The following is a 23819-nucleotide window of genomic DNA, read 5'->3' on the forward strand; positions in this document are numbered from 1 at the left end:
AGGACTGCATTTGAATAAAAAAAAATCCGTGTCTTAATACTACTCAAGTTCCTGCAGTTTATTTTTTGAATTTTCCATTCTTCATTATATGTTTTGGGGCCCTGAGCAAGTCCAATTTACAATTTAGTTTAATATCGAGATTTTTTTCTAGGAATTCTCATTTTGGAAGATATTAAGCATCCTCCGTTGAGATTGTTTGAATTTTCTATTTAATGCTTTGTATTCAAAAATCCGAGTTTTCCGAACTAAATAGCACTTATCCAACTTTAGCATTCAGTCGTTCAATTATGGTGTATAACATCAGGTAAGTAAAAATTAAAAGAATACACCAAGGTCTCTCTTTACTCGTTTTTTTTTCGCACGGTTTTTTTATACACGACTTTTTTACACGGATTCCGAAATTAACGCGGTTTCTGAGGAGAGTTTAAAAAGTACTGTCATTTGTTTTTTGAGAAAAATTTTCATTCAACAATTCACGGGAGTATTGACTGTCGTTCCATAAAATGATTAATCAGTCTTCGGTCTTGAATCCCTGTCGTAAATAACTTCCGCTCAGTTGTGGTGTATGATGTCAGCATCGTCATTCAAATAATCGAGAATTTCATAGCGTTGAATCGGATTTACTAATCTCTTCATCCTTCATCATATTAAGCAATTTATACCCAGTATAATTCAAGTATTTTATAGCCATTTGAATGATATTTGATCTAATCCTTTCTAATTTGATAATCCTTTTCTAATTTAATCCATATTCATCTCTATGAATTCTTCCCCTTTAATTCAGTTGCTGCGTGCATAGATCTTCATCCAATACCCTGGGTCGCCAAGAGGAGAAAGGGGAAAGGGAGGAATCCCTCCGGGCCCGGACTTTTTCAGGGGTCCGGAAATTCAAAATTGTTTTTTTTTCATTCTTCATAACGAAACAAAATATCATCATTCAACATCGAAACAATTTTAGCTTACGAATTATTTTGTTATAATAATGTATTTAAAAATCTCTTGACACATGGACATTCTTATACTCAGAATGTTTCTTAATTTTCATTTTTAGGGACCCGTGATTGTCTCTCGGCGGCACTGTGACCATTCCCATGTCTTCCCATTCAGTTTAATTGAAAATGACTGTGAAGATCGTTAGTGTTTAGGGGCTGTCCATAAAAGACGTCACGCTTGTTTGACGATTTTTGACTCCCCATCCCCCCTTTGTCACAAATTGTCACAGAAGCAAAGACCCCCCACCACCCCTATGTCACATGTCACGAATTCAAAATAAAAAAAATCATCTCAATTCTTTCTCAATATGTATGACAAACCATACAAATATGAGGGAAAAATCGAGTCCTTAGATTAAAAAATATCCCTGAAACTACAAAATCATCGGAATTATTTTATTAATATCAATTATATAAATTAACAAAAGTATTTGGTTGGGATTGATGAAACATTTAAATCATCTGTTTTATTCCTCCTAGGGGTACACAGATATATTATTGCTTTAGGTAAAGAATAATATTTACTTAGTATAGCATACAGGGCTGAGAAAATAAAAACCAAAACCTCATCAAAACGAGATCACTGCCGGAGAATCTTTTCTTGATCAGTTGATCAGTAAATTTTAAATCACATTGATCAATATCGGTACTGATTTATCGTTACACAATGGGTAGTGATTTTGAGCTAAAATGATTCTTGATTTATGTAAGTTCAATCATTGGATGATTCGATAAGCTTTGATGTTGGTGGAGGAAAATCACATATGATCAAGATAAGACATGACATGATCTACGTCTGAAATCGTAGATCTCCCGCCCTTTTTCAAATGGAGTACAATTGAATAAACTGCATCAGAATCAGATAAGAGAAATTCTTATGATATACTATTATCAATGCTAGAAAATCAAATTACTGAAAAAAATGTCAGTGCATAACTTAAGTTAAACCGTTTAAAGGCATCTTTTTCTTTTGACTCATATTAAGCAAAATTTATTAATTTCGCTAATATATTCGCTCCTCCGTGCACTTTTGCTGATCACAACAGAAATGATTTCCTGCATCATTCGTTTCCGAATTTACAAGAAGAAGCTTTTACATCAACAAATACACGTTTTCCTATAGAATGTAAACGTTTATTGTGGAGATTTTTTCAGGAAATAGGGCATAGCAGTAATATAATTAGGTATTTTAAAAATGCGCTCATTGAAAATATTGGACGTCACATTCCAAAAACCTCCCCCCCTTCCCCCTGTCACAACAGGTTACGTTTTATGAAACACCCCCCTCCCCCTTGCGGCGTGACGTCTTTTATGGACAGCCCCTTACTACGCATCGCACCTTCGGAATTGAAAAGAACTTATTCTCAAGATTTATTTGTAGTGGAAGTGTTTATAGGTGGTATTACTAGAACTTCTTTAGTCGAACATTCTACGTATTATCGTTCTTTTGAAAACTGAATGCATTATACAGAAGGCATGAGCTATTTAGATTAATTTGCTTATCGTACAACGCGTTTCCTAAGTGTTCTAATTTTAATTTGTCATCCAATGTGTTTGTTTAAGTATGACAAGACCCTTCTCGTAACCCCAGGCTGCTTTTTAGATTTCCGTATTTATTGTGAAATAACAGTTACATTTTCACAGTAATGTTCATCTTGCATAAATTCGGGTTTAAAAAAATGGCTTTTTTCATCTTCATATCATCAAAAGTTACATTTTATCCGAAACAAAACAAACAAATAATCAAATCTACGTTGTTTGGAATTATTTCGTCGAATTTCCCACGCAGTTTACGGCACATTTCAGGGCCATTGCTGATTCTTTCTCCTTTTTCTGTTCATGAACAGTGGCCCAAGCGCTGCCTACTGTGCTGTAGTCCAAGGCACCCGATTATGGGTTATATGATTTTTATAAATGAAACATTTTTTGCAACATTCGAATCGTAATGAAATTTATAAAATTATATTTTCTGAAATTCAAATTAATTTTTCGCTGCAAAAATGAAGAGAAAAACTTGTTTCTGTCAGCTTTGCAATGAAACATATATTGAAGAAGCCAAATGAATGAGAAACTCACAGAAAAGATGATATTTTGGAAAAATGTGAGTTTCTCATTTATTGGGCTTCTTCAATATATGTTTCCTCTTAATCATTGCAAAACTGAGCATAACTATGGCGACTTTACGCCAAACCAACAAAAAATCAATAAATCGTCTCATTTAGATGGAAGTCACAGAAATTACTCACATTAATTACATTAAAAAATCAAAACAAATCAATTCTTTTCGTTAAAACGCAAGTGGTCTAAGGCTACTGACCCGGGTTGGCGGTTCAATGCATAGGGCGCTGGTCTTACAAACCAGTTGTCGTATGTTCGAGCCCCGACCTGGAAGGATTCGTAGTGTCAGTAGAACCGTGGCACTAGCATAAATTTGGGGGTAACAAATTAACATTTTTTCCCCTTCAAATTACGTGGTTTGCACGGTTTAGAAGTGGTAATTTTGATTTGGAAAACAAAAAACGAGACAAAGTTTGAAGGTGAACAATCGATAGAGTTGCTCGATCAAGTCCCGTCGCAAATGCAAGAACAATTTTCAATATCACTCAAAATTTATAATCCAGCCATTTGCCAACGTTTAATAGCAATGGAAATAATCCGCAAGGTAGGCAATTGGGTGCCGTATGAATTTAAGCCAACCCGGGTAGAAGTGATTTGAAAACCAATAACAAATTTTATTATTAAAACCCAACATCACAATGGTAGAAATTAACATTAATTAGGTTCAAATAAGAGTTGAAATTACAAAAATCTTAACAAAGTCTGCATGAGAGAATAGCAACAATATATAAAATTCTGTCATTGTAACATCAAAGTAAGAACAAAATATTTACGACAAAGACGAATTTTTCAGTAATTTGATATTCTAGCATTGAGTATAGTATAATATCATAAGCATTTCTCTTACCTGATTCTGATGTAGTTTTTTTAATTGTATTTCATATGAAAATAGAGCCACTGGATCAATTGTACTTAATGACATGCCTCATCAATAACGAAATAAGATATAATAACTCAACGATTTGTTTTTTAGTCTTTGTTAAGATGAAGAGCCGTCTTGAACTTGTTTTTTTAAACATCATCAGTATCTAACGTGGAAAATTGACATGCGAATGCAATAATGTTACCGCATAGACGGTACTCGAACCCGTAGCTAACTCCTAACCGGGGAAATTGTTTCACCAATTAAACTACCCTGCATAAAAAGGCGGAAACAAATTTAACAGAACACATACTACACTGATCTTGCACGTCGCCGTTAGATACTGATCATATAATAACTAATTTTGATGCTACTCAGATACTGTTTAATTTCTTGATTCCTTCGAAGAAATATCAAGAAAATAACAAGTAACGCTATGACAGCACAGAAACATCAAGACAAGATATGATGGTAAAATTTGTTATAATTTTGATCTTTGTTTGCTATTCACAAGGCTTGTTTCGGTTCTCCAATTATGATAAAGTCATAAAATGGAGAGTTGCCAAAAAGATTGAAAGAAGTAGTGGCTAGCGATGGGCAACACCTTGGATATTGAATTTGGCCAATATAGTTTCAAATTTCGGAAAAAAACGGTACGAACTTATTTATATCTGATAGTTTATTCGTGGGTAATGAATTTTTAGAACAGGAGTATTGGGTTCACTAGTTAACGAAACTAGATTATAAATTTATCGTAATTATTAAATCAAAATACGTACAAATGTATACTCTACATCATATATTTAGTAATTCTATTCTATCTTATTTTTCTTTTACAGATTGATAACTTCGATTTGTTAAGTGAAAACAGATCAGTGATGTTTAGTGTTTTTAAGAATACATATATAAATTGAAGTAGAAGTGCTACGTCTCAGATTATTTCTTAAAACGTGTGTTTGACCAAAAACAATGCAAAGTGATTGTTTCTTACATGTATTTGATAATGTATCATACACACGACATAAGTTTGTAACAGTCCAGATGCAGTGAATGACAAGGAAAATTAGAGGTTTCTCCAATTGATCTGTTCATTGCTTTTATCCACCACGTTTCGAGGCACGTTCCGTGCTCGGAAGAAACATGAGGAAAGTACTGGACATGCGTCAGTATCGATCAACGAAAAAATTCAAACTAATATTGAAGATTCGAACCAACCGCTACCGCGAGGCACCTTAGAGGAGACCGTTTCGCGTATCGTATGAAGGATCCATTCTCCGGTAGTCTCTACTATTCGCCTTTCCGTTTGGCTGGCAGCACCAGTCAATACGTACCGCACCGTTTTGCCGTCTGAAAGGTTGGGCCCCGTTCCTGTAGAAGCGGTTGGTGCTTAGGACCTAGGCAACAACCCAAACAATCGAACACCGGACGCCATGTACTTGCGCAAATGGAGTCCCATTAAATATTTAATGTACTTATGGCTAGCAATTCTCGTGTGGATATTTTGTCGGTGTGAGAGTGCCGCCACGATGCACTTACCCCCGACCTCGTCGTACGCCAGTAGCAGTAGTGTAACTACTGTTAACAGTAGTAATAGTAGTAGCAGCAACAGCAACAGCAGCAGCAGCAGCAGTAGTAGTAGTATTAGTGGTAGCATAAATAGTATATCCGAGTTGCATGCCAGCGGACATCGCAACCGGGAGGTGGCTGCGAGTTCGAGAGGTGATACTAGCGACTTAGTGGACTCCACGAGTCCGTACCAGTGGCAGCCACCGCGATGGCCATTCACACCGGAATCGACCACTCAGCGGCAGCAAACCACTTTACGACACTTTACCAAATCCATTAGCAAAACTGCCAGCAGCAGCGGCGATCGTCGATGGACGCCTGTTCAAGTGGCGGACCTCTCGAGCTATCGACCAATTAATTACGCTAATCGTGTGCTTGTAGAAAATGCTAATAAACAGCTGATAAATCCCACGTACTTGAAAGAACAGCAACAACAACAACAGCAGCAGCAACTGCCGAAACTGCCAGCTAGCCTAAGTCAAACCAACACGAACCAAGATAGTCCCAATATAAATATTAATAATAATAACAACAACAACAACAACAGCAACAACAGAAGCAGTAGTAGTATTAATAGCATCGGTAGTAGCCGAAACATCAGCAGTACTACTAGTATTAGCCTTGATAGCGTCTCCCTAGCTGAGGAACGGCTACAGCTCCAATGGAAGCTACGAATGAACCAAAAACGGGCTCGTCGGCTTGCACACCGTAAGAAACTGAGGTGGACAACTCCTGACGCCTTAATCCTGGCAAATCGCAACCGACGAGATTCGGCCCGTCTCACGTTGGCATCTTTCGTGGGCTCTTTCAATAGTCACCAGGCGCCGAGACGACCTGGCCCGGGAGCTGGAGGACTCGGAGGCGGTGGACCAGCTCGTCGCTACTGCTCGGCTCGAGATCCGGCGACGCTGGCCTTCGAGGCACCGATCGTGTTCGAGGGTAAGGTGAAATCAATGAGCAGCGATCGAAGGGCCAACTTTTCCGTTACCTTCGAAATAGTGGCAGTCCACAAGAAGCACACCCGGTTTTACCTGCCGAACAATGTGAGACTTCAATTCACCTACCGAAACTTTAGTGAGTGCGACATCTACCGTGAAATGTACCGCGAACGGGGTATTGTGCGCGAAGAACTCGAACAGGGTAAAGTGTACTTTCTGTTCGTGAAGCAACTTGATCTGGGCAATTTCTCCATCCTCGGGCAGCCGATTCGGAAGACCAGACGCACCACCAACGGGGTGCTGGAGGGGGTTAGTGAAACATATGGTAAGTAACTGGTTTTCATTACATTATGGAGCAGTTTTTCACAAATTGGTAAAATTTTCATGTATGATATAGATAAAACGTCAAATTTCGACCTCCAAACCTAGAATTTTCTATTTCCTATTTCAAATTTTCAGTTTTCAATCTCCAATTTCCAGTTACAATTTTTCAGTTCACTACTTTCAACTATTATTTTTTTTATTAAATTTCCAAGCTTCAAACTTCCATCTTCCAATTTCCGACCTATAATTCATAACTTACTACTTGCAGCTTTCTGCTTCACTTCTCAAATTCCAAATTTCCACTTCCACTTTCAACATCATCTTCTAACTTTTCGGTTTCTACTCCCAACTTTCAACTTATAACTGCCAAATTACAACTTACTACGTACGAATTTTAACTTGCAACTTTCAACTTTCAATTTTAAACGTTCAACTTTCAACTTTCAACTTTCAACTTTCAACTTTCAACTTTCAACTTTCAACTTTCAACTTTCAACTTTCAACTTTCAACTTTCAACTTTCAACTTTCAACTTTCAACTTTCAACTTTCAACTTTCAACTTTCAACTTTCAACTTTCAACTTTCAACTTTCAACTTTCAACTTTCAGCTTTCAACTTTCAACTTTCAACTTTCAACTTTCAACTTTCAACTTTCAACTTTCAACTTTCAACTTTCAACTTTCAACTTTCAACTTTCAACTTTCAACTTTCAACTTTCAACTTTCAATTTTCAACTTTCAACTTTCAACTTTCAACTTTCAACTTTCAACTTTCAACTTTCAACTTTCAACTTTCAACTTTCAACTTTCAACTTTCAACTTTCAACTTTCAACTTTCAACTTTCAACTTTCAACTTTCAACTTTCAACTTTCAACTTTCAACTTTCAACTCTCAACTTTCAACTTTCAACTTTCAACTTTCAACTTTCAACTTTCAACTTTCAACTTTCAACTTTCAACTTTCAACTTTCAACTTTCAACTTTCAACTTTCAACTTTCAACTTTCAACTTTCAACTTTCAACTTTCAACTTTCAACTTTCAACTTTCAACTTTCAACTTTCAACTTTCAACTTTCAACTTTCAACTTTCAACTTTCAACTTTCAACTTTCAACTTTCAACTTTCAACTTTCAACTTTCAACTTTCAACTTTCAACTTTCAACTTTCAACTTTCAACTTTCAACTTTCAACTTTCAACTTTCAACTTTCAACTTTCAACTTTCAACTTTCAACTTTCAACTTTCAACTTCGACATTTATATTTTAATTTATTTATATTTATTAACCTTCATCTGTCAAATTTCCAAATATTGCATTTGTTCAGGAATCAGAACAAATTGGCTCAAATTGCACGTTCCCCTTGATATTTGGAGATTTGTGCCTGACTTTGTGCCTCAATTTCTACTGCATTCAATTTCATAATTCAATCTTCTCATTTTCAATCTCCAGTTTTCATCTCATCTCATCTTAAATTCTTACTTCTATCGTTCAATTTTTAGTTTTACACTATAAACTTTCACCTTGTAATATTCACCTTTCAACTTACAACTTTTTGCGTACAACTTACTGATTCCAACTTTCTGCTTAAACTTTCCACTTTCACCTTTATTTTTTATTTATTTTTCACCTGAACTTTCCAGCTTTCATTCTACTTTCAGTTTTCAACGTTTAACTTCTTTCTTCAACTCCTGACTTTAAACTTCTATCATTGAGATTCCATGACTAAGATGAATAAATATTTGATTATTAAGCTTAGACTAACACTTCACAATTTTCATCTGTCAACTCATACCTTTCATATTCATCTTCTAGCATGTAACTGTCAGCGTTTTGTTTTAAACGTTCTACATTTTAACTTTCACCTCTCATAGTTTCCAACCACCATTTTTTAGAGCTTTTAATTTTAATTTTTTTACCTTCCAACTTGTTAATTACAACTTGTAGGTTCCTACTTTTAATTTACAACTTTCATTTTGTCATTTCCCACTGCCAACTCCCAATTTTCAGTTTTCCTAGTTCAATTTACAAACTTTGAACTTTCAATTTTTTGGCTGCCATTTTTCAATTTACAACTTCCGACTTCCAATTTTCTAGTTTTAGCAGGAAACATTTTGTTTCCAACGAATCGAATCTAGCGCCAAAATGCATTCGGACATGGCAGAAACCTCTCAGTTTTTTCAACTTTCAACTTTCAACTTTCAACTTTCAACTTTCAACTTTCAACTTTCAACTTTCAACTTTCAACTTTCAACTTTCAACTTTCAACTTTCAACTTTCAACTTTCAACTTTCAACTTTCAACTTTCAACTTTCAACTTTCAACTTTCAACTTTCAACTTTCAACTTTCAACTTTCAACTTTCAACTTTCAACTTTCAACTTTCAACTTTCAACTTTCAACTTTCAACTTTCAACTTTCAACTTTCAACTTTCAACTTTCAACTTTCAACTTTCAACTTTCAACTTTCAACTTTCAACTTTCAACTTTCAACTTTCAACTTTCAACTTTCAACTTTCAACTTTCAACTTTCAACTTTCAACTTTCAACTTTCAACTTTCAACTTTCAACTTTCAACTTTCAACTTACAACTTACAACTTACAACTTACAACTTACAACTTACAACTTACAACTTACAATTTTCAACTTTCAACTTTCAACTTTCAACTTTCAACTTTCAACTTTCAACTTTTAACTTTCAACTTTCAACTTGCAACTTTCAACTTTCAACTTTCAACTTTCAACTTTCAACTTTCAACTTTCAACTTTCAACTTTCAACTTTCAACTTTCAACTTTCAACTTTCAACTTTCAACTTTCAACTTTCAACTTTCAACTTTCAACTTTCAACTTTCAACTTTCAACTTTCAACTTTCAACTTTCAACTTTCAACTTTCAACTTTCAACTTTCAACTTTCAACTTTCAACTTAGACTAGCACTTCACAATTTTCATCTGTCAACTCACACCTTTCATATTCATCTTCTAGCATGTAGCTTTCAGCGTTTTGTTTTCAACGTTCTACATTTTAACTTTCACCTCTCATAGTTTTCAACCACTATATTTATTTTTTAATCAATTTTAACATCAAGTTTCCAATTTTCAGCTCATAGCCTTCAACTTAGAGCTTCTAATTTTAATTTTTTACCTTCCAATTTGTTAATTACAACTTGCAGGTTCCTACTTTTAATTTACAGCATTTTCATTTCCCACTGCCAACTCCCAATTTTCAGTTTTCATAGTTCAATTCACAACCTTTGAACTCGCGATATTCAACTTTTAATTTTTCAATTTTTTGGCTACCATCTTTTAACTCATAACTTACTGGATAAGAAAAAGTTTTAGCAAGAAAAACTGCCCCTCTTGTAAAGCATGAACGGTTGGTACGGAACAAAATTATCTGTTTCGAAACAAATTTTCATCAAAATTGAACATGGTGTTATTTTTTGTAGGACTCAATTTGAAAATTTTTCAGTATTTTTATTTCACAATTCGACTAGTTTTGAGAAATTCACTGGTACAACACAATTTTTTGAGGTAGCAAATCAAATTTTCGGTTAAAACCATTTGAATAAAATTGGTAAAAAACTGTTAGGCCCTTGTCAAAAAGCTGCTAGATCACTTTTGGAAAAAGAAATTATGCAAAATGTTTTTTTTGTAACAAAGTCTACATATCCAGAAAATTCATTAAAATATTCGAGGTTTCTGCCAATAATTGTTCGAGTTGTCGTGAAATTTTCTTCTTTTAATACCCATAACCAAATTTCTACAATTCAGCCTTCGCCTCTCATTGCTTTCAAATATCAAATACACTGAAAAAAAAATCAATTTTAAAAGTTTACAGTCGATTTGCAAAAAAGAGCCATTTTTGATTTGGAAAAAATTTGGTTGTAGGATAGATGATTATGTTCCCTACCTACATTTAAAAATTCAAGATTAAGAAAAAAAATGTCATTTGAAAACACTTTTCTTTGTCCAAACCGATTTTTTTTTATGTGGAACACATCTTTATTAGGGGTGCAAATCAGAAACTCATGAAAAACTACACGTAGAAATGTGGTCAGGTTTTAAACACTTACAGCTCAGTCTGTTTTGTATCAATTATTAATATTATTTCATCATTTGATAGGAAATATTTCTACGTATTGATTTGAATGTTCATAGCCATGCATTTTGAATTGTATATCATTGAAAAGTTGATTAATAGCTAGCAGTGTCCTATTTTGTCTGCAAAAAATCTCCAGCATACCGGATTTCCCTGCCATAGTCGACGATTTTGAAGGAGTAAGCGATGTATCAAAGAGAGAGCATTGCTCTGATTGGTCAATCGATGCAAAAGCGAAGCTGTTGGAAGCACGCGAATCTATAAATAGAAGCGAAATTAAAGCTAACGTTTCAGTCTTATTTAGGGATGTCGCGTTTTTTGAAATACTCGATTAGTAAATAATCGAATACAACTTTTCAAACTAATCGATTTGCTTGATTAATCGTACAGGATTACTCGATTAATCGATTAGCTTGCGATTAAGCATAACTAAATTTGATGGGCGATCTAACGTTGTGTTTCACTGCTAGATGCGTACGTGTGCGAGGATGATGATTGCAATATTAGCTGTCAAAATACAAGGGAAAACGAATTTTCACTTGTAAAATCCTTTATAACTTACATACAACGTCATTTTTTCAAGTGAAAAGTTAATTTTAGTGTGAGAAAAATCAATTTCTACCTATGTTATTGTAGCAGCACCCAAGATTCTGTTTTAAACCATGCATATTTTCAGATCTGATCTTAGCATGCGAGAAAAGGTTATGTTGATAACTTGGAATGATTTTATTCGTTGCGTACATTATAAAATATTACTTGAAAGACCGCACAGATGCGCAAACCTAAGCGAATATGCGATATTATGATGAGGAATAGTTTTTTACTAAGAACTAATTCCGGATCTCAATATTGATCAACATATCATCTTATAAAAACAAAAATGATTACACGAAACGAAAGAAAATAAATTTTCTAACATTTTAAAATAAACAGTTCTTATAATAAGGCCTAGAATTCTACAAAATAATTGAAATTATATACGAAAATATCAATCTTAAGAAAGGTTCAAATAATGAAACATAGATGGCGGGTCAGGTGAAATTAGTTCTACGTTCGATTGTCAATTTTGTTTAAGTCGATTTGTTGTTTCAAGTGGTGCCAGATTGTTTTCGAAACAACTTACTTATTTCACGCACAAAAATTAAACAAATGCCTTGTAATTAGAATGAATAGATATTCTAATTTGAATCAAATATTGGTCTCGTTTTTATAAACACCAATAAGTCACATGGCAAAATTTTCTTTGAGGAAATGCAGGCGAACTATTCAAAATAGAGCATATTTTTAACGACTAAACGAAAAGGAGAACTTTTCTTCTTCAATTACTGTTATGATATACACTCAGCCAGTACATAACAGATCTTCAAGTAAGTGGCAGGGTTCTTAGTGACTTTAAAACAAACACGACCTATTTTTGTAATAAGCACAATTTATTTGGAGCAACTATGTCCTCGATTGAAGTAATAACATTCGAGTTTGAATCTATTGATTTGATGTTTGATGAGCAACTAACCGTTTCATCGATTTCATTATACTGTTTTTTTCCTGAATGAAGTTTAAATTACTTAATTAGGCCCTCGGTCCTCGTACACTAAGATTACTAGAAATCAATAAATCAATTTGAGGTATATAAACTCAAAAACTAGTAATATAAACTAGTAAATATGTATATAATAGCTTTTAATCAAAATATGGCTCTTTCAAACAAGAACAAACTAAGAAAATCAAAAAATCACTCGAAACAATATACATTTGCTTGTTTGTTGCGAATGATATCCTATGTAGCAAACATAATTTACTATTCTCATCGTTTGAATAGTAAAATACTGTTAAAATCATAGTTTTGAGTAACGCAAAGGTTTATGTGACAAATCATATCCTTCGAAAAGGTGAATGTGAGAGCATGGAACTAAAGCTTTCAGAATGTCAATTCAGGAAACTTGAATTATCTCAGGTTTAAAATTTTTAAGTAGACGATTTATGGGTAAAAGATTCAAAACAATTTTGGTTTAATTTTATTAAAAATATTGTGCGATTAGTAATATAAATAAAGAAATGTCAATATTTTTGATAAAAAAGCAGTGTAAATATTTTTGATGAACCAGAGATTATCTATTAGAATAAAAAAAATCAACAGAATTTTAAGCAGTTTTTGATAACTGTGTACAATGAAAATCTGTGCACATGGCATCCATTAAAACCTCTCAACTCATTGACAAAATGAAACGAAACCAAATTTGAGGAATACAATTGAGAAGATTATAATGAACATAAGTGAAACTGGAGTCATTTCTTTCATTTTATTGTATTGTAATTTTCACTGGCGGTTAGCAAAGACTGCGATGCGCCAAAAAGCGACAGAATGCCGCAAAGGAAGCGAACCTGTCATTCGCATCAATTCATCCTCTTCGAGACCCCAAGTCACAAACATAATTTTTAAATTGGTATTAATCGAAATCTTTGTGTTCACCTATTGCTTTACTTGAAACACTTTCGATTTTAACTAAAAAAATATACTACTATAAAAAATTGTATATCATCTCCTTTAAAATTAAAGTCATCTTTGACAGATACATATACTCATTGAGGCTTCAAATGAACAAATAAATATTTCTTGTCGTAAAAGAAAATTGCATGTTGAATCTGTAATTGCCCTTGGTTCACCAGACGTTTTTTTTTCTAATCGATCTAGATTAGATGACTGTCTGAAAAAACTTCGAAAACCTCTAAAAGTCTGCAAAACTGCATAGTTCGCTAAAAAAGAAAATTCATCAAATTCACATAAAATCTGCAACTTGGTATCTGTGATTCTGACGCTCATTATTTCGCAATTCTGCGACGATTCCGTCGCATTCTATGCTAAGCTGAAATTCACAATACTAATCGAACCAATAATCGTAGGAAATTAATCGATTACTGCGATTATCTGAAATAATTCAATCGATTAAATTTCATTCGATTAACTGTGGCTTTACTCGATTATTCGATTAATCGATCGATATTACGACATCTCTAGTCTTATTCCTAGCATGCTAGAGGTAGGTTGATGCTAGACTGCAAGACAAAAACGTGCCATAAAACGATTTGAAGCTTCAAGGGCTGATGCCAGTTGTTAGCGTAAAACCGTGTCGCTCGCTGTGCGTATTACATTTCTCTTCATGCTCTCTCGTAAATGTGTAAAATGACTCTCGATGTGGCCGGGTGCCCAAGAAAGTTCTGATATTTTCGGTTACAAGTTTGACTACACCACATAAAATCCAATAAAGCTACCGCTTGTTTGGCAGCCTTGATGAGCCGATTTTATTTCTCTCTCATGTTTCGTTACGTTACCAGGCAGAAATGGTGCCGCCATAGAAACGTACTTACCATTACAAAAATAACATTAACTTAATTTTTATCGCGACAACATATATGTTTTTATGCACTAATCGCATCTAAACTAAATCTATCTAGACATTGTCTGGATAGATTTTTGATCCATGCTTTTAAAGGCGAGATATTCAATGAACAAGTTGAAAGTTGCCGTTTTCAGCTATGCAACTCTTCCTTCAGAAAAAAAGACTTTCCCGACCACTAAAGTCAAACAATCATTCTGAAATTTTCATTTCAGAATAATCTAAACTAAATTTCTAAGAGAAGGTTTTTTGATATTCGTCACCGTTTCTGAGAAAATCAGATTTGAAGCGTGAAAATAGCCCTTTAAAACGCCCTAAAACACACTGGCCTCAGCCCTTAATTGGTATGCTCTGATCTTGTGTCATGCAAGCTCGGAATTCCATGTTATGTCGTTTCCCCATGAGAAATTGACAACTACCTCTGGATAAATTTTGAGTGCTTAAGATTAATTTCTAATTTATATTAGATGAACTCGATTGACAATGAGAAATAGTTTATAGCTTCAACCGAAATCGCAGAATGGTAGAGAAACTTAACGCTAAAAAACTGCTTGTATAAAAAACTTGAACATAAGCTTGGCGAAGAGAAGCTTAATCATCGAAATCGCAAGTATGAACAAAGATATAATTGCATATATTTGGGATAATGGTGTAATTTCGTCGGTCATAAAACAAATGCAAATCAAGACAAATGATGTTCGGTGTGGGTTCGGATTGATTGAACTTTTTCATTGTAGATCATTAGAAATTTTGGTTGCCTTGTTCCACATCAACGGCTCGAACAACCCCATGGGGCTGATCCTTGTAGTTTTTCAATGTAATTTTATCGGAAACTTAACCAATGAAAGTCATATCCGGTGAAATTGAATTGTTGTGTAGATTTCACAAGTTTCCTAAATGATAGTTATGCAATCATGCAACAAGTGTCAGTAACGAATTTGGTATATATTCATAACAATCCTAAATTTAAACTTTCAAATGAGTGAGTGATCGTTGCTGGTGAATAATTCGAACTAAAGTAGGTAAGACAAAGCGTTCTGCAATTTCTACACAGTTCGAAAAAATCTTGTGATTTTACATCTTATAAGATGCACATAAATGAAGCGTCGTATTTCACCTAAATTTATGTTCAAGAACATGTAAAATTGTGTGATTTGAAAACTACACTGACTACTGTGCTGATATATCAGTAGAATGAGAATGTTCCGTAGTTCGGGTGTTCTACACTCGTCAAAATATGGAAAAATTGCCGAACGAAGTTTTGTGTAGATAAAGGTACTTACTACAAATTTCAATTTTCAACTTTTGCCATACAACTTTCAATTTTCTTCGTTCAACTTTCATCATTTAACTCCCAACTTTTAGTTTTTGTTATTCAACTTTAAATTATTATTTTTCTATTTCCAACTTCGAACTTCCGAAGCTCCCAACTTTCTGATTCCAACTTCTGACTTCCAACTTGGAAAAAACTTTCTCTTTACGGTTTCACTAGCTCTGTTCTGTGAATAAATTCTTGGCATGTCCATCGCAGAAATACCAACAAGCTTGTCTGGAAGGAAGAACAACTGTTTCAAATATCACCTTCAATAAGTGTTAATGCATTCAAATGTGTTTATTTAAGCAAACTGATTTTTTGCAACCAAACTTTTCTCTAATGTAGCTTCCAGTCAGCATACTAACAATAAACATTGCCGGAGCCTGGTCTACATTTTATAGATCAATTCCAAATGAAACTCATTCTAATGAAGCCGCATGGAGCGCTGAAACCGGCGCAGACGAAAGTGAATCCAAATATTGTAAAATGATTGCAAAATCGTATGTTGAAGCAGCGGGAAGTAATGAGGCATAGAGAAACAGACTGGCAGACAGAGAGATAGAGAGGCAGGCGAGGGAGGAGGACGGGGCGAAATAGAAGGAAAAATCGCGCGAGATGCAAATGCTCAGCACAACAAACACACGTTGAAGAAAAAAGTGAGTTTTCAGCACAAAGATAAGTCATTGCCGTTGCGTCGCGATGCCGCGCGTCACGGTGCCTCTGCGCGCAACCGCGTCGATCTACAACTACGTGATGTTCGTCGTCGTCGTCGTAGCCGTAGTCGTTGTCGCCGTCGTCAGACGAAGATTTTCCTCTGTCGGCTAGTCAGTCGGTGTGTAAATATGGATATTTTAATGTTGTGCCTCACTCGCCGCACTGTTGCTGCAAAAGCAACATCCAAGCGCAGAGAAAATCCAAAAATATAAATAAATAATAAAACCAATCTTTCATGTCCCACTGTCTGGTCCGATTCTATTCTAGTGACGCTTGCTACCGTAGTGTGACGCGAAGTCGACCCACTCGCGCTGCTGGTGACTGAATGAAGTAGTACGGGTTTGAAGCAAATTTCATTCAAACAATTTAAAAAAAAAATTTGGCGTGGGATCTAAATCTTTTCGTAAAAATGATTTTTCACGATCGGTTTGTGTTTGTCCTGTGACAACTAAGAAATCTTCTTTTCAACGTATTTGGGGAAAAAAATGTAGCGTTGCATAGTTCTCCGGGTATCGTGCAGCTCGCCGAAGTATTTACCGTCCTGTACGATCCTACAACGATCGATGGGTTGGTGATGATGAGTTCAGATTTAGGAAGTCCCGAAGGCGAGGGCGATTTCTTGCGCGCTTATGTAAATACAAAAGCTGCGTGCGTACGCCAAAATGATTTTCGCGGGGATGGCAACCAAGGCAACGAAGGAAACTGTGTCTCAGTTTAGTCTCGCATGTGGTTTCTTTTTTATTTTGGCTGCGCTACCTTTGGCCACTCAACTCGTAGCGGGGTGGGGGTAGCATGAAAACTGTGAATAAAACGCACGCGCTAGTTAGTGGTTTGTTTTTCTCTTTTTTATTTTTTTTCATCATCCTACACGTTAAAATTGGTCGCTAATTTTGACATTCATGCGTTGATATTCTAAGTTTATTGGTGTTTTGATTTATGGCACACGAAATAATCTTGTCTTTCAGTCTATGTACGAATTACTTATATTGTTGCACTATAAAAAACCTTTCAGAAAGTCCGTCTCGATTGCATCTCATGTTGGAGGAAACTTTCTCGACTTATTTAGAATCTCGTCTTAAGCAACACTTTGCGTGCCGGTCTTCTACTTCCTCCACTTTCACCAATCAACGTCAGTAGAACAGTCGTGAAACTGATATTACATTAAGATGCACTCCGACGAGGAAAAATCAACGCGACAGCCTTACAGAACCCACCTGTCGTTCTATTTCGGTGAATCACGTCGGTTTCGTTCGACAGCTCCCGCTTCAACTTGACAATTGATTGGTGGAAACCGTCCCGTGATGGGATTTTAACCAGGAAGAGAATTGCTAATTGGATGATTTCGGCATACACACATTTTTTTCAAGATTTGCACCGCCCAGTACTCTTTAATTATCTCGGCAAAAGTTGTGGAGTCTCGGCAATCTCAAATTTGACAAACGTCAGTTATTACCGAAGTTGTCAGCAAAAAGTTAGTTTAGTGAGTAGCAAAGTTCGGCAAAAGCAACGAAGTGAAAATTATGAATTACGGAGCATTCAGCAGTTAAAAGTAACAAATTCGTTTATTTTTAAAATGTGAACATTCAATTGAGGATCAAGATTTCTTTTTATTTTCGCATAAACCTACAAAAAAATACAGTACTTATGTTTCGAGTACATACAATTGTAAAATATTCAAACTAAACCCAGATTGACGAATATGTTGGTTGACATTAGAGATGGTCGGGTATAGAAATTCTTATACCCGCACCCGACCCGTACCCGAGTGATCAGCAAAAAAATTTACCCGTACCCAACCCGTACCCGATTAAAAATTAAAAAAATTACCCGCACCCGATCAATAATAAAAAAAATTACCCGTAACCGATAAAAAATAAAAAATTTTACCCGTACCCGACCCGTACCCGATTAAAAATTACCTGTATCCGTACCCGAGCCGAATGAGTAGTAAAAATTTTACCAAAATTCAGGATGGAAAACATAAAATGTTTTAGATAGCGAGCCGTATCAGGCTATAGTTGGTAATTAAAATACGTACCTGAACAAAACTGTGGAACGTTTGAAAACATTTATTCTAGGTTTTGCCACACTTTCCAAATGAAAAACCTATTTTAATCCACCTAGTGGTGTAATGATGCCTTTCTCATATTACTCATTACATCATAAATATAACCGTGAAATTCGCAAAAACAACTGTTTATTGAATAGGAATAGGATAATTTGTTCGGATCTAATCTCACACACTCTATAAATCCTGTTTAACCTGTAGTTCCGGATCCGGAAGTAGTATCCACAACAAATTAAGGAATTCCTTATGAAACTGTAAGACTTTTCATTTGAACCTATAAGTTTGTGAAAATCTATTCGGCCATCTCCAAGAAAAGTGAGTGGGATCCTTTTTGCAGTTTCTAATCACTATTTTCAATTCTCTCGAAACCGGATTCAGATGAACGGAATAGCCGAAGTTGGTTCGATTGCTACCAACAAATATGACCTACAAATTGGAACAGTTTTGAACGTAGTTAAACTTATACTTACTATCTCATGCTCTATTTCGTTTAAACCAATTAAACTAAATCTAACGAAACGAACCTGCGTTTCTGTTACTACTGCGTGCTAAACAGCATGAAACATGTAGTAGGATTGTTATTATTATTATTGACATCACCACACAACGTGTACGAAATAGAACAAAGCACGCCATGTTCGTTTTGTTTTCTTCTTCTTTCGGTGTTGTACATATTGTCACTCTATATGGCGATTTGAAAACTTTGACACTCACACCCTGTAACTGCGGAACCGGAAGTCGGATCCGGATGAAATTTCACAGTAGGTTTAAAGACAGTATGAACTTTAATTCAAATCAAGATTTGTGAAAATCGGTTTAAGCATCGCAGAGAAATCAAAGTGAATTTAGTTTTAGGAGTTTTTCTTCTCCACTTTCGGTGCTCTCGGAACAGGAAAAGAGGGGACCAGTAGTGCCAAATTAAGTTTTTATGCCCACAAACTAACAAGCTCTGCAAACTAGAAGAATTTATCAGACAGTTTTATGGGATTTGTACCTGTTTTTAACCATCGTTCGTGGAAAAATAGTAATAAAATTGGTAATTTTCCACTTATCACGCTTTAGTTCCGGAACCGAAAGTGGGATCCAGATAAAATGTTCCACAAATTTTTAGGATATTATAAGACCTTTCAATTGAATATAAGTTTGCGAAAATCGGTTGAGTTGTTCCAGAGATAATTGAGTGTAAACTTTTTCTCAAATTTTCACATATTAACATATAACTCCGGAACCGGAAGTCACATTCAAACGAAATTCAATAGCAAGTTATGGGACCATAATACCTTTTATTTGAATCTTAGTTTGTGAAAATCGGTTCAGCCATCTCTGAAAAAAGTGAGTGCATATTTTTTTTCACTTTTTTGGTACATATCATCCTATATCTCCGGAACCGGAAGTCGGATCGGAATGAAATTCAATAGCAGGCTATGGGACTATGAGATCTTTCATTTGAATCTTTGTTTGTGAAAATCGGTTTGGCCATCCCTGAGAAAAGTGAGTGCATATTTTTGTTACATATACACACATACACACACACACACACACACACACACACACACACACACACACACACACACACACACACACACACACACACACACACACACACACACACACACACACACACACACACACACACAGACATTTGCTCAGTTCGTCGAGCTGAGTCGAATGGTATATGACATTTGGCCCTCCGGGCCTCGATTAGAAAGTCGATTTTCACAGTGATTGCATAGCCTTTCTATATGAGAATGGCAAAAATAGATAAAAAACCTTCAACGATCGCTTTTTTCATTTAAAATAAACTCACTTTTTGATTTAGGAACCACTTTTCTTCTGCACAGAGATGCCAGATATTTTCATAGAAAATATGTATCTGTTCTATCTGTTTTCACTAATAAAATGAATCGAATTCAAATTCAAATCAAATTCAAATTGGTTTTTAATTTTAATATAAATGTTTGTCAGTGTTCATCATCAAACATTTGCACAAAAGATTTCCCTTCTAACATATGATTTGTCCGTTGATTGACAAACTTTTGAAGAAGTACTGCAATCAAATACTAATAGATACTCAGAGAGAAAAGTCTAACGTTTTACTTCTCACTTTTTATGAATCTTTACAAATCAGTATTAAATTTAGAAAATGTGTAATCTGATTTAACGAACGCGAACGCAAAAATCTATACAATACAGATAAATCTGTATGAATGGCATCTCTAGTTCTACATTTTGTTTTTAGAAGGGCTAATGCCTAAATAGTAACAATTCTTTTTTTGTTTTTTTTTTAGTTCTCCAAATTAACTGCAGAGTAAAATTTTAAATTTGAAACGAAAGGTAATAAAAACGATTAAAAAAATTTTAAACGTCGAAATGATTCCAAACTGTTTTTTTTAAATATCGTGTGTTGTGTCATAGTTGGCATGAGGCCCTTGTTAAGGAAAATTTTGACATTTTGAACCTGAGAGTGTAATAGTGCAATATTTTGGTTTTGATTGATGTCGCCATTGCTAATTTATGGGATGAATAAAGGACCAACGATAGGATGAATACAAAACCTTTGAGATGAAATTAGTAGCACAGTAGTGAATATATCAGAAGTGTTTTTAGCAGATTTTTTAATTATTATTTTAATTTCCAAGCAATGTGAATCCATTCCCAACGTGGAGCAAGGCGAATTAAGCAGAAATATGAAAAAATCGTTGTGATTTTGATGGCTAAATCAGGTTTTTAAGGTAATGTCGTTACAAATGAGATGAACTAGGGAGCCCTTACCCTATATTAGTAATCTTTTTTACCACCGCAATGCAACTGTGATGTCCATCGTGAATCGCAAGAGTGATCCATATTGATATATAATATATTTGATTACAGGTCTCATTGTCGTCATAAACACATAATGATAGTTATTATTTCCTGGTGCGATGTCATACAATGACCGTTATAATGCGATTTAGAGCATCTGGATCTACGTACGGCAACAGCTGTCCAGTAGACATGAGAACATGTCAGTGAAATTGACGTTTGGAGATGATCGAAGAGGTGTGTTTGGTTTCACTTTCACTTTCTATTTTGGGATCCATCAATTTCCACTTAAACATGTGCATTTTGGTGTCAGTCAGGGTGAGGGTCCATATTGTGGCGATAATTTGGATTTTTATTTTGAATTTCAACATAAAACAGTGGTTTGTAGGGCCACGTGTCTACAAAACCAAGCACAATTGCTATGAAAAAATACTGAGAAAAAGTTTACGAGGTCACTCGTGGCTTCGCTCGGTTGGATGGTGGATTTTGTTCTATTTATCACTAATGGACCGACATGCTTCAGAGGATAAATAAGCATGAAATGTCCACATGAAACAGAAGTAGAATCAGGTGGTTTCGAGGATGTGTGCCGCCCCGAGGTGGATGAAATTTTCCACATTAATTATCAACATTGTATCAACATTTCGACCGGGCGAAAAAATAAAATGCGCCGACCGATCGTGCGGGATTTCATTGCTAGTAAATAAACAGTCCTGTCCGGGGGGTGTGAGAATCGTCAGGAACTTCTCTCTTGCAACTCATATTTCCATCATCATAGCCAGGAGGCGATCGGCGCTCTCGCGATTGAGCGCATTTCCCCGGTAACAGTGTGCAGTGAGGCCCAACCTCGATCATGTCTATCCGCATTTCAACGATTTTCTTTATTCTGGCTTTCTAAATCACCGCCCGACAATCAATCCTGGGTGATCGACGCCACCACCCACAAGTTTCACCTCCTGACCGGACTGATCAGTCGATCGGTAGACTTTCCCAACCTGGCCCGGTTGCGGCGTGAGATCAATAATTTATGGCGTAAACAGGCTGTTCTTAGCACTCCGATCGAGACGGCCAAAGCGGATCGATCTTGGCGGCTCAAGAGAGGTGCAATGAAAATGCCGCTCCAAAGGTATTACCGCCAAAGTGATTGCGGGTGGTACATGGTTTGTACATTCGTACACCCAGTCAGTCGATGAACTCGGTCTTTCCTTCCGTTGATGGTTGGGATTTGCCAGAGGATTTTGGCTACCCGTGGATAATCAGCATACTTTTTAATGAAATATCAACAGAGCATTTAAAGGGATAACTGAGCTATCGAGGGCACATGTGAGTTGTAGAGTACTCAGAAGAGATCCTTTAGTCAAAAGAAGTACGCCGCTGTCCATAACTGTTCATTTACTAAAGGCTTAAGCCCGTCCCTTTTTCGTAGCTTTCAATTCACATTGGTTTTCGTATGTCTTTTGCTTTCGCAAGATACTTCGAAGTCCTGTAACAAGGACAAGACGGCTAAAGACTAAATCGAATCCTTATTTGACCGATTGTTCTCTATGACAACGAGACCTTGACTATGTCGGCCTATGATCATGGCGTACTTCGTGATTCCTAGGGTAAATTTTCAGCCCTTATTCTGGGGCCAGTATTGAATATGACTGTCAAAATGTTTCACCAAAACTTACAGGCAAGGGGCAACTCTAAACTTGGTCTGCTCTCAGTTTCCATCGAATAAGATTTGGTGTGCTCAGGAGGGTTTCAATTTCAGAGTGATTTGCGCCTTTGTTCAATTCGTAATATTCCAAATATTTATATGAATTTATATGAGTGTTTGAATGAAACGGTTCCTATTTTTTAATCATTTCCACTTTTTCTATGAAATCTGTACGAACCTGTAAGTATTAATTTATGTAATCTGTCTGAAATCTATATTCTGTTATATGTGCATGTAAAAATCTGAATAAGTGAAGAGTGCAGATGGTAAATTTTAATTTATCAGATCACATACAGATTTGATTTAAATGATGAAACATGAGCAAATAGACGAATGAAATAACTTTTGATCATAATTTATCAATTATTCTACAAATCCAGCCATAAAAACTAAGAATTTTCCAGATTTTAAAAGAGCACCCAATCTCACTTCTAAGAGTTTGAAATTTCATTTTATTTTTCATAAATATGAATCAAAAAATGTTCATTTCTGACATTCAAAAAGGCCAAATTAGCAAGAGGAGCGGAGCAGTTTTCTCGAACGTCAAGCAGCCAAGTGCTGGCTTTATTCGCACTCGTTTGGTGCGTATTTCGTACTGCAAAAAGTGCACAAAGCTAATCAAAATAATTCTAGATTTGAACTAAACTGATGATTTTTACTTCCGATTTGAAGAGAAGTAGTCTTTATAGTTCTTTAGATAACATTTAGAGCCATTAGAAGGGCTGATTTTGCGTAATCGTTGTCTACTTTTCGTTGTATTTTGCTCCAATGCAAAAGACCAGCAGGTCGTATTTGAAAGGAAATTGGCTCTGCGAAATGATTTTTTTTTCTTTTTTTTCGCTAGTAGAAAGTGACAACTTCTGGTAACTTTTCTTTTTGCCGGTCCGGATAGTGAATGGTAAAAGACCTTTATCACTACTTTCCG

The 23819-nt window shown here is 35.5% G+C and overlaps 2 protein-coding genes across 7 annotated transcripts in view; one reads left to right on the forward strand and one right to left on the reverse strand.

Moving 5' to 3' along the window:
* The window catches only part of LOC131439566 (protein vein), a 174777-nt gene that overhangs the window by 59084 nt on the left and 91874 nt on the right, over positions 1 to 23819 (forward strand). For all 6 annotated transcript variants that reach the window (XM_058610727.1, XM_058610722.1, XM_058610723.1 and 3 more), the window contains one exon: positions 4812 to 6801. In XM_058610727.1, the coding sequence (XP_058466710.1) occupies positions 5403 to 6801 (1399 nt within the window). In that variant the 5' untranslated portion in view covers positions 4812 to 5402. The remainder of the gene's footprint in view (positions 1 to 4811; positions 6802 to 23819) is intronic.
* Positions 1 to 23819, reverse strand: part of LOC131439567 (uracil phosphoribosyltransferase homolog) — a 165489-nt gene that overhangs the window by 20815 nt on the left and 120855 nt on the right. The window lies entirely within an intron of this gene.

This window comes from Malaya genurostris, chromosome 3, assembly GCF_030247185.1.
Source record: "Malaya genurostris strain Urasoe2022 chromosome 3, Malgen_1.1, whole genome shotgun sequence".
Taxonomy (NCBI): Eukaryota; Metazoa; Arthropoda; class Insecta; order Diptera; family Culicidae; genus Malaya; species Malaya genurostris.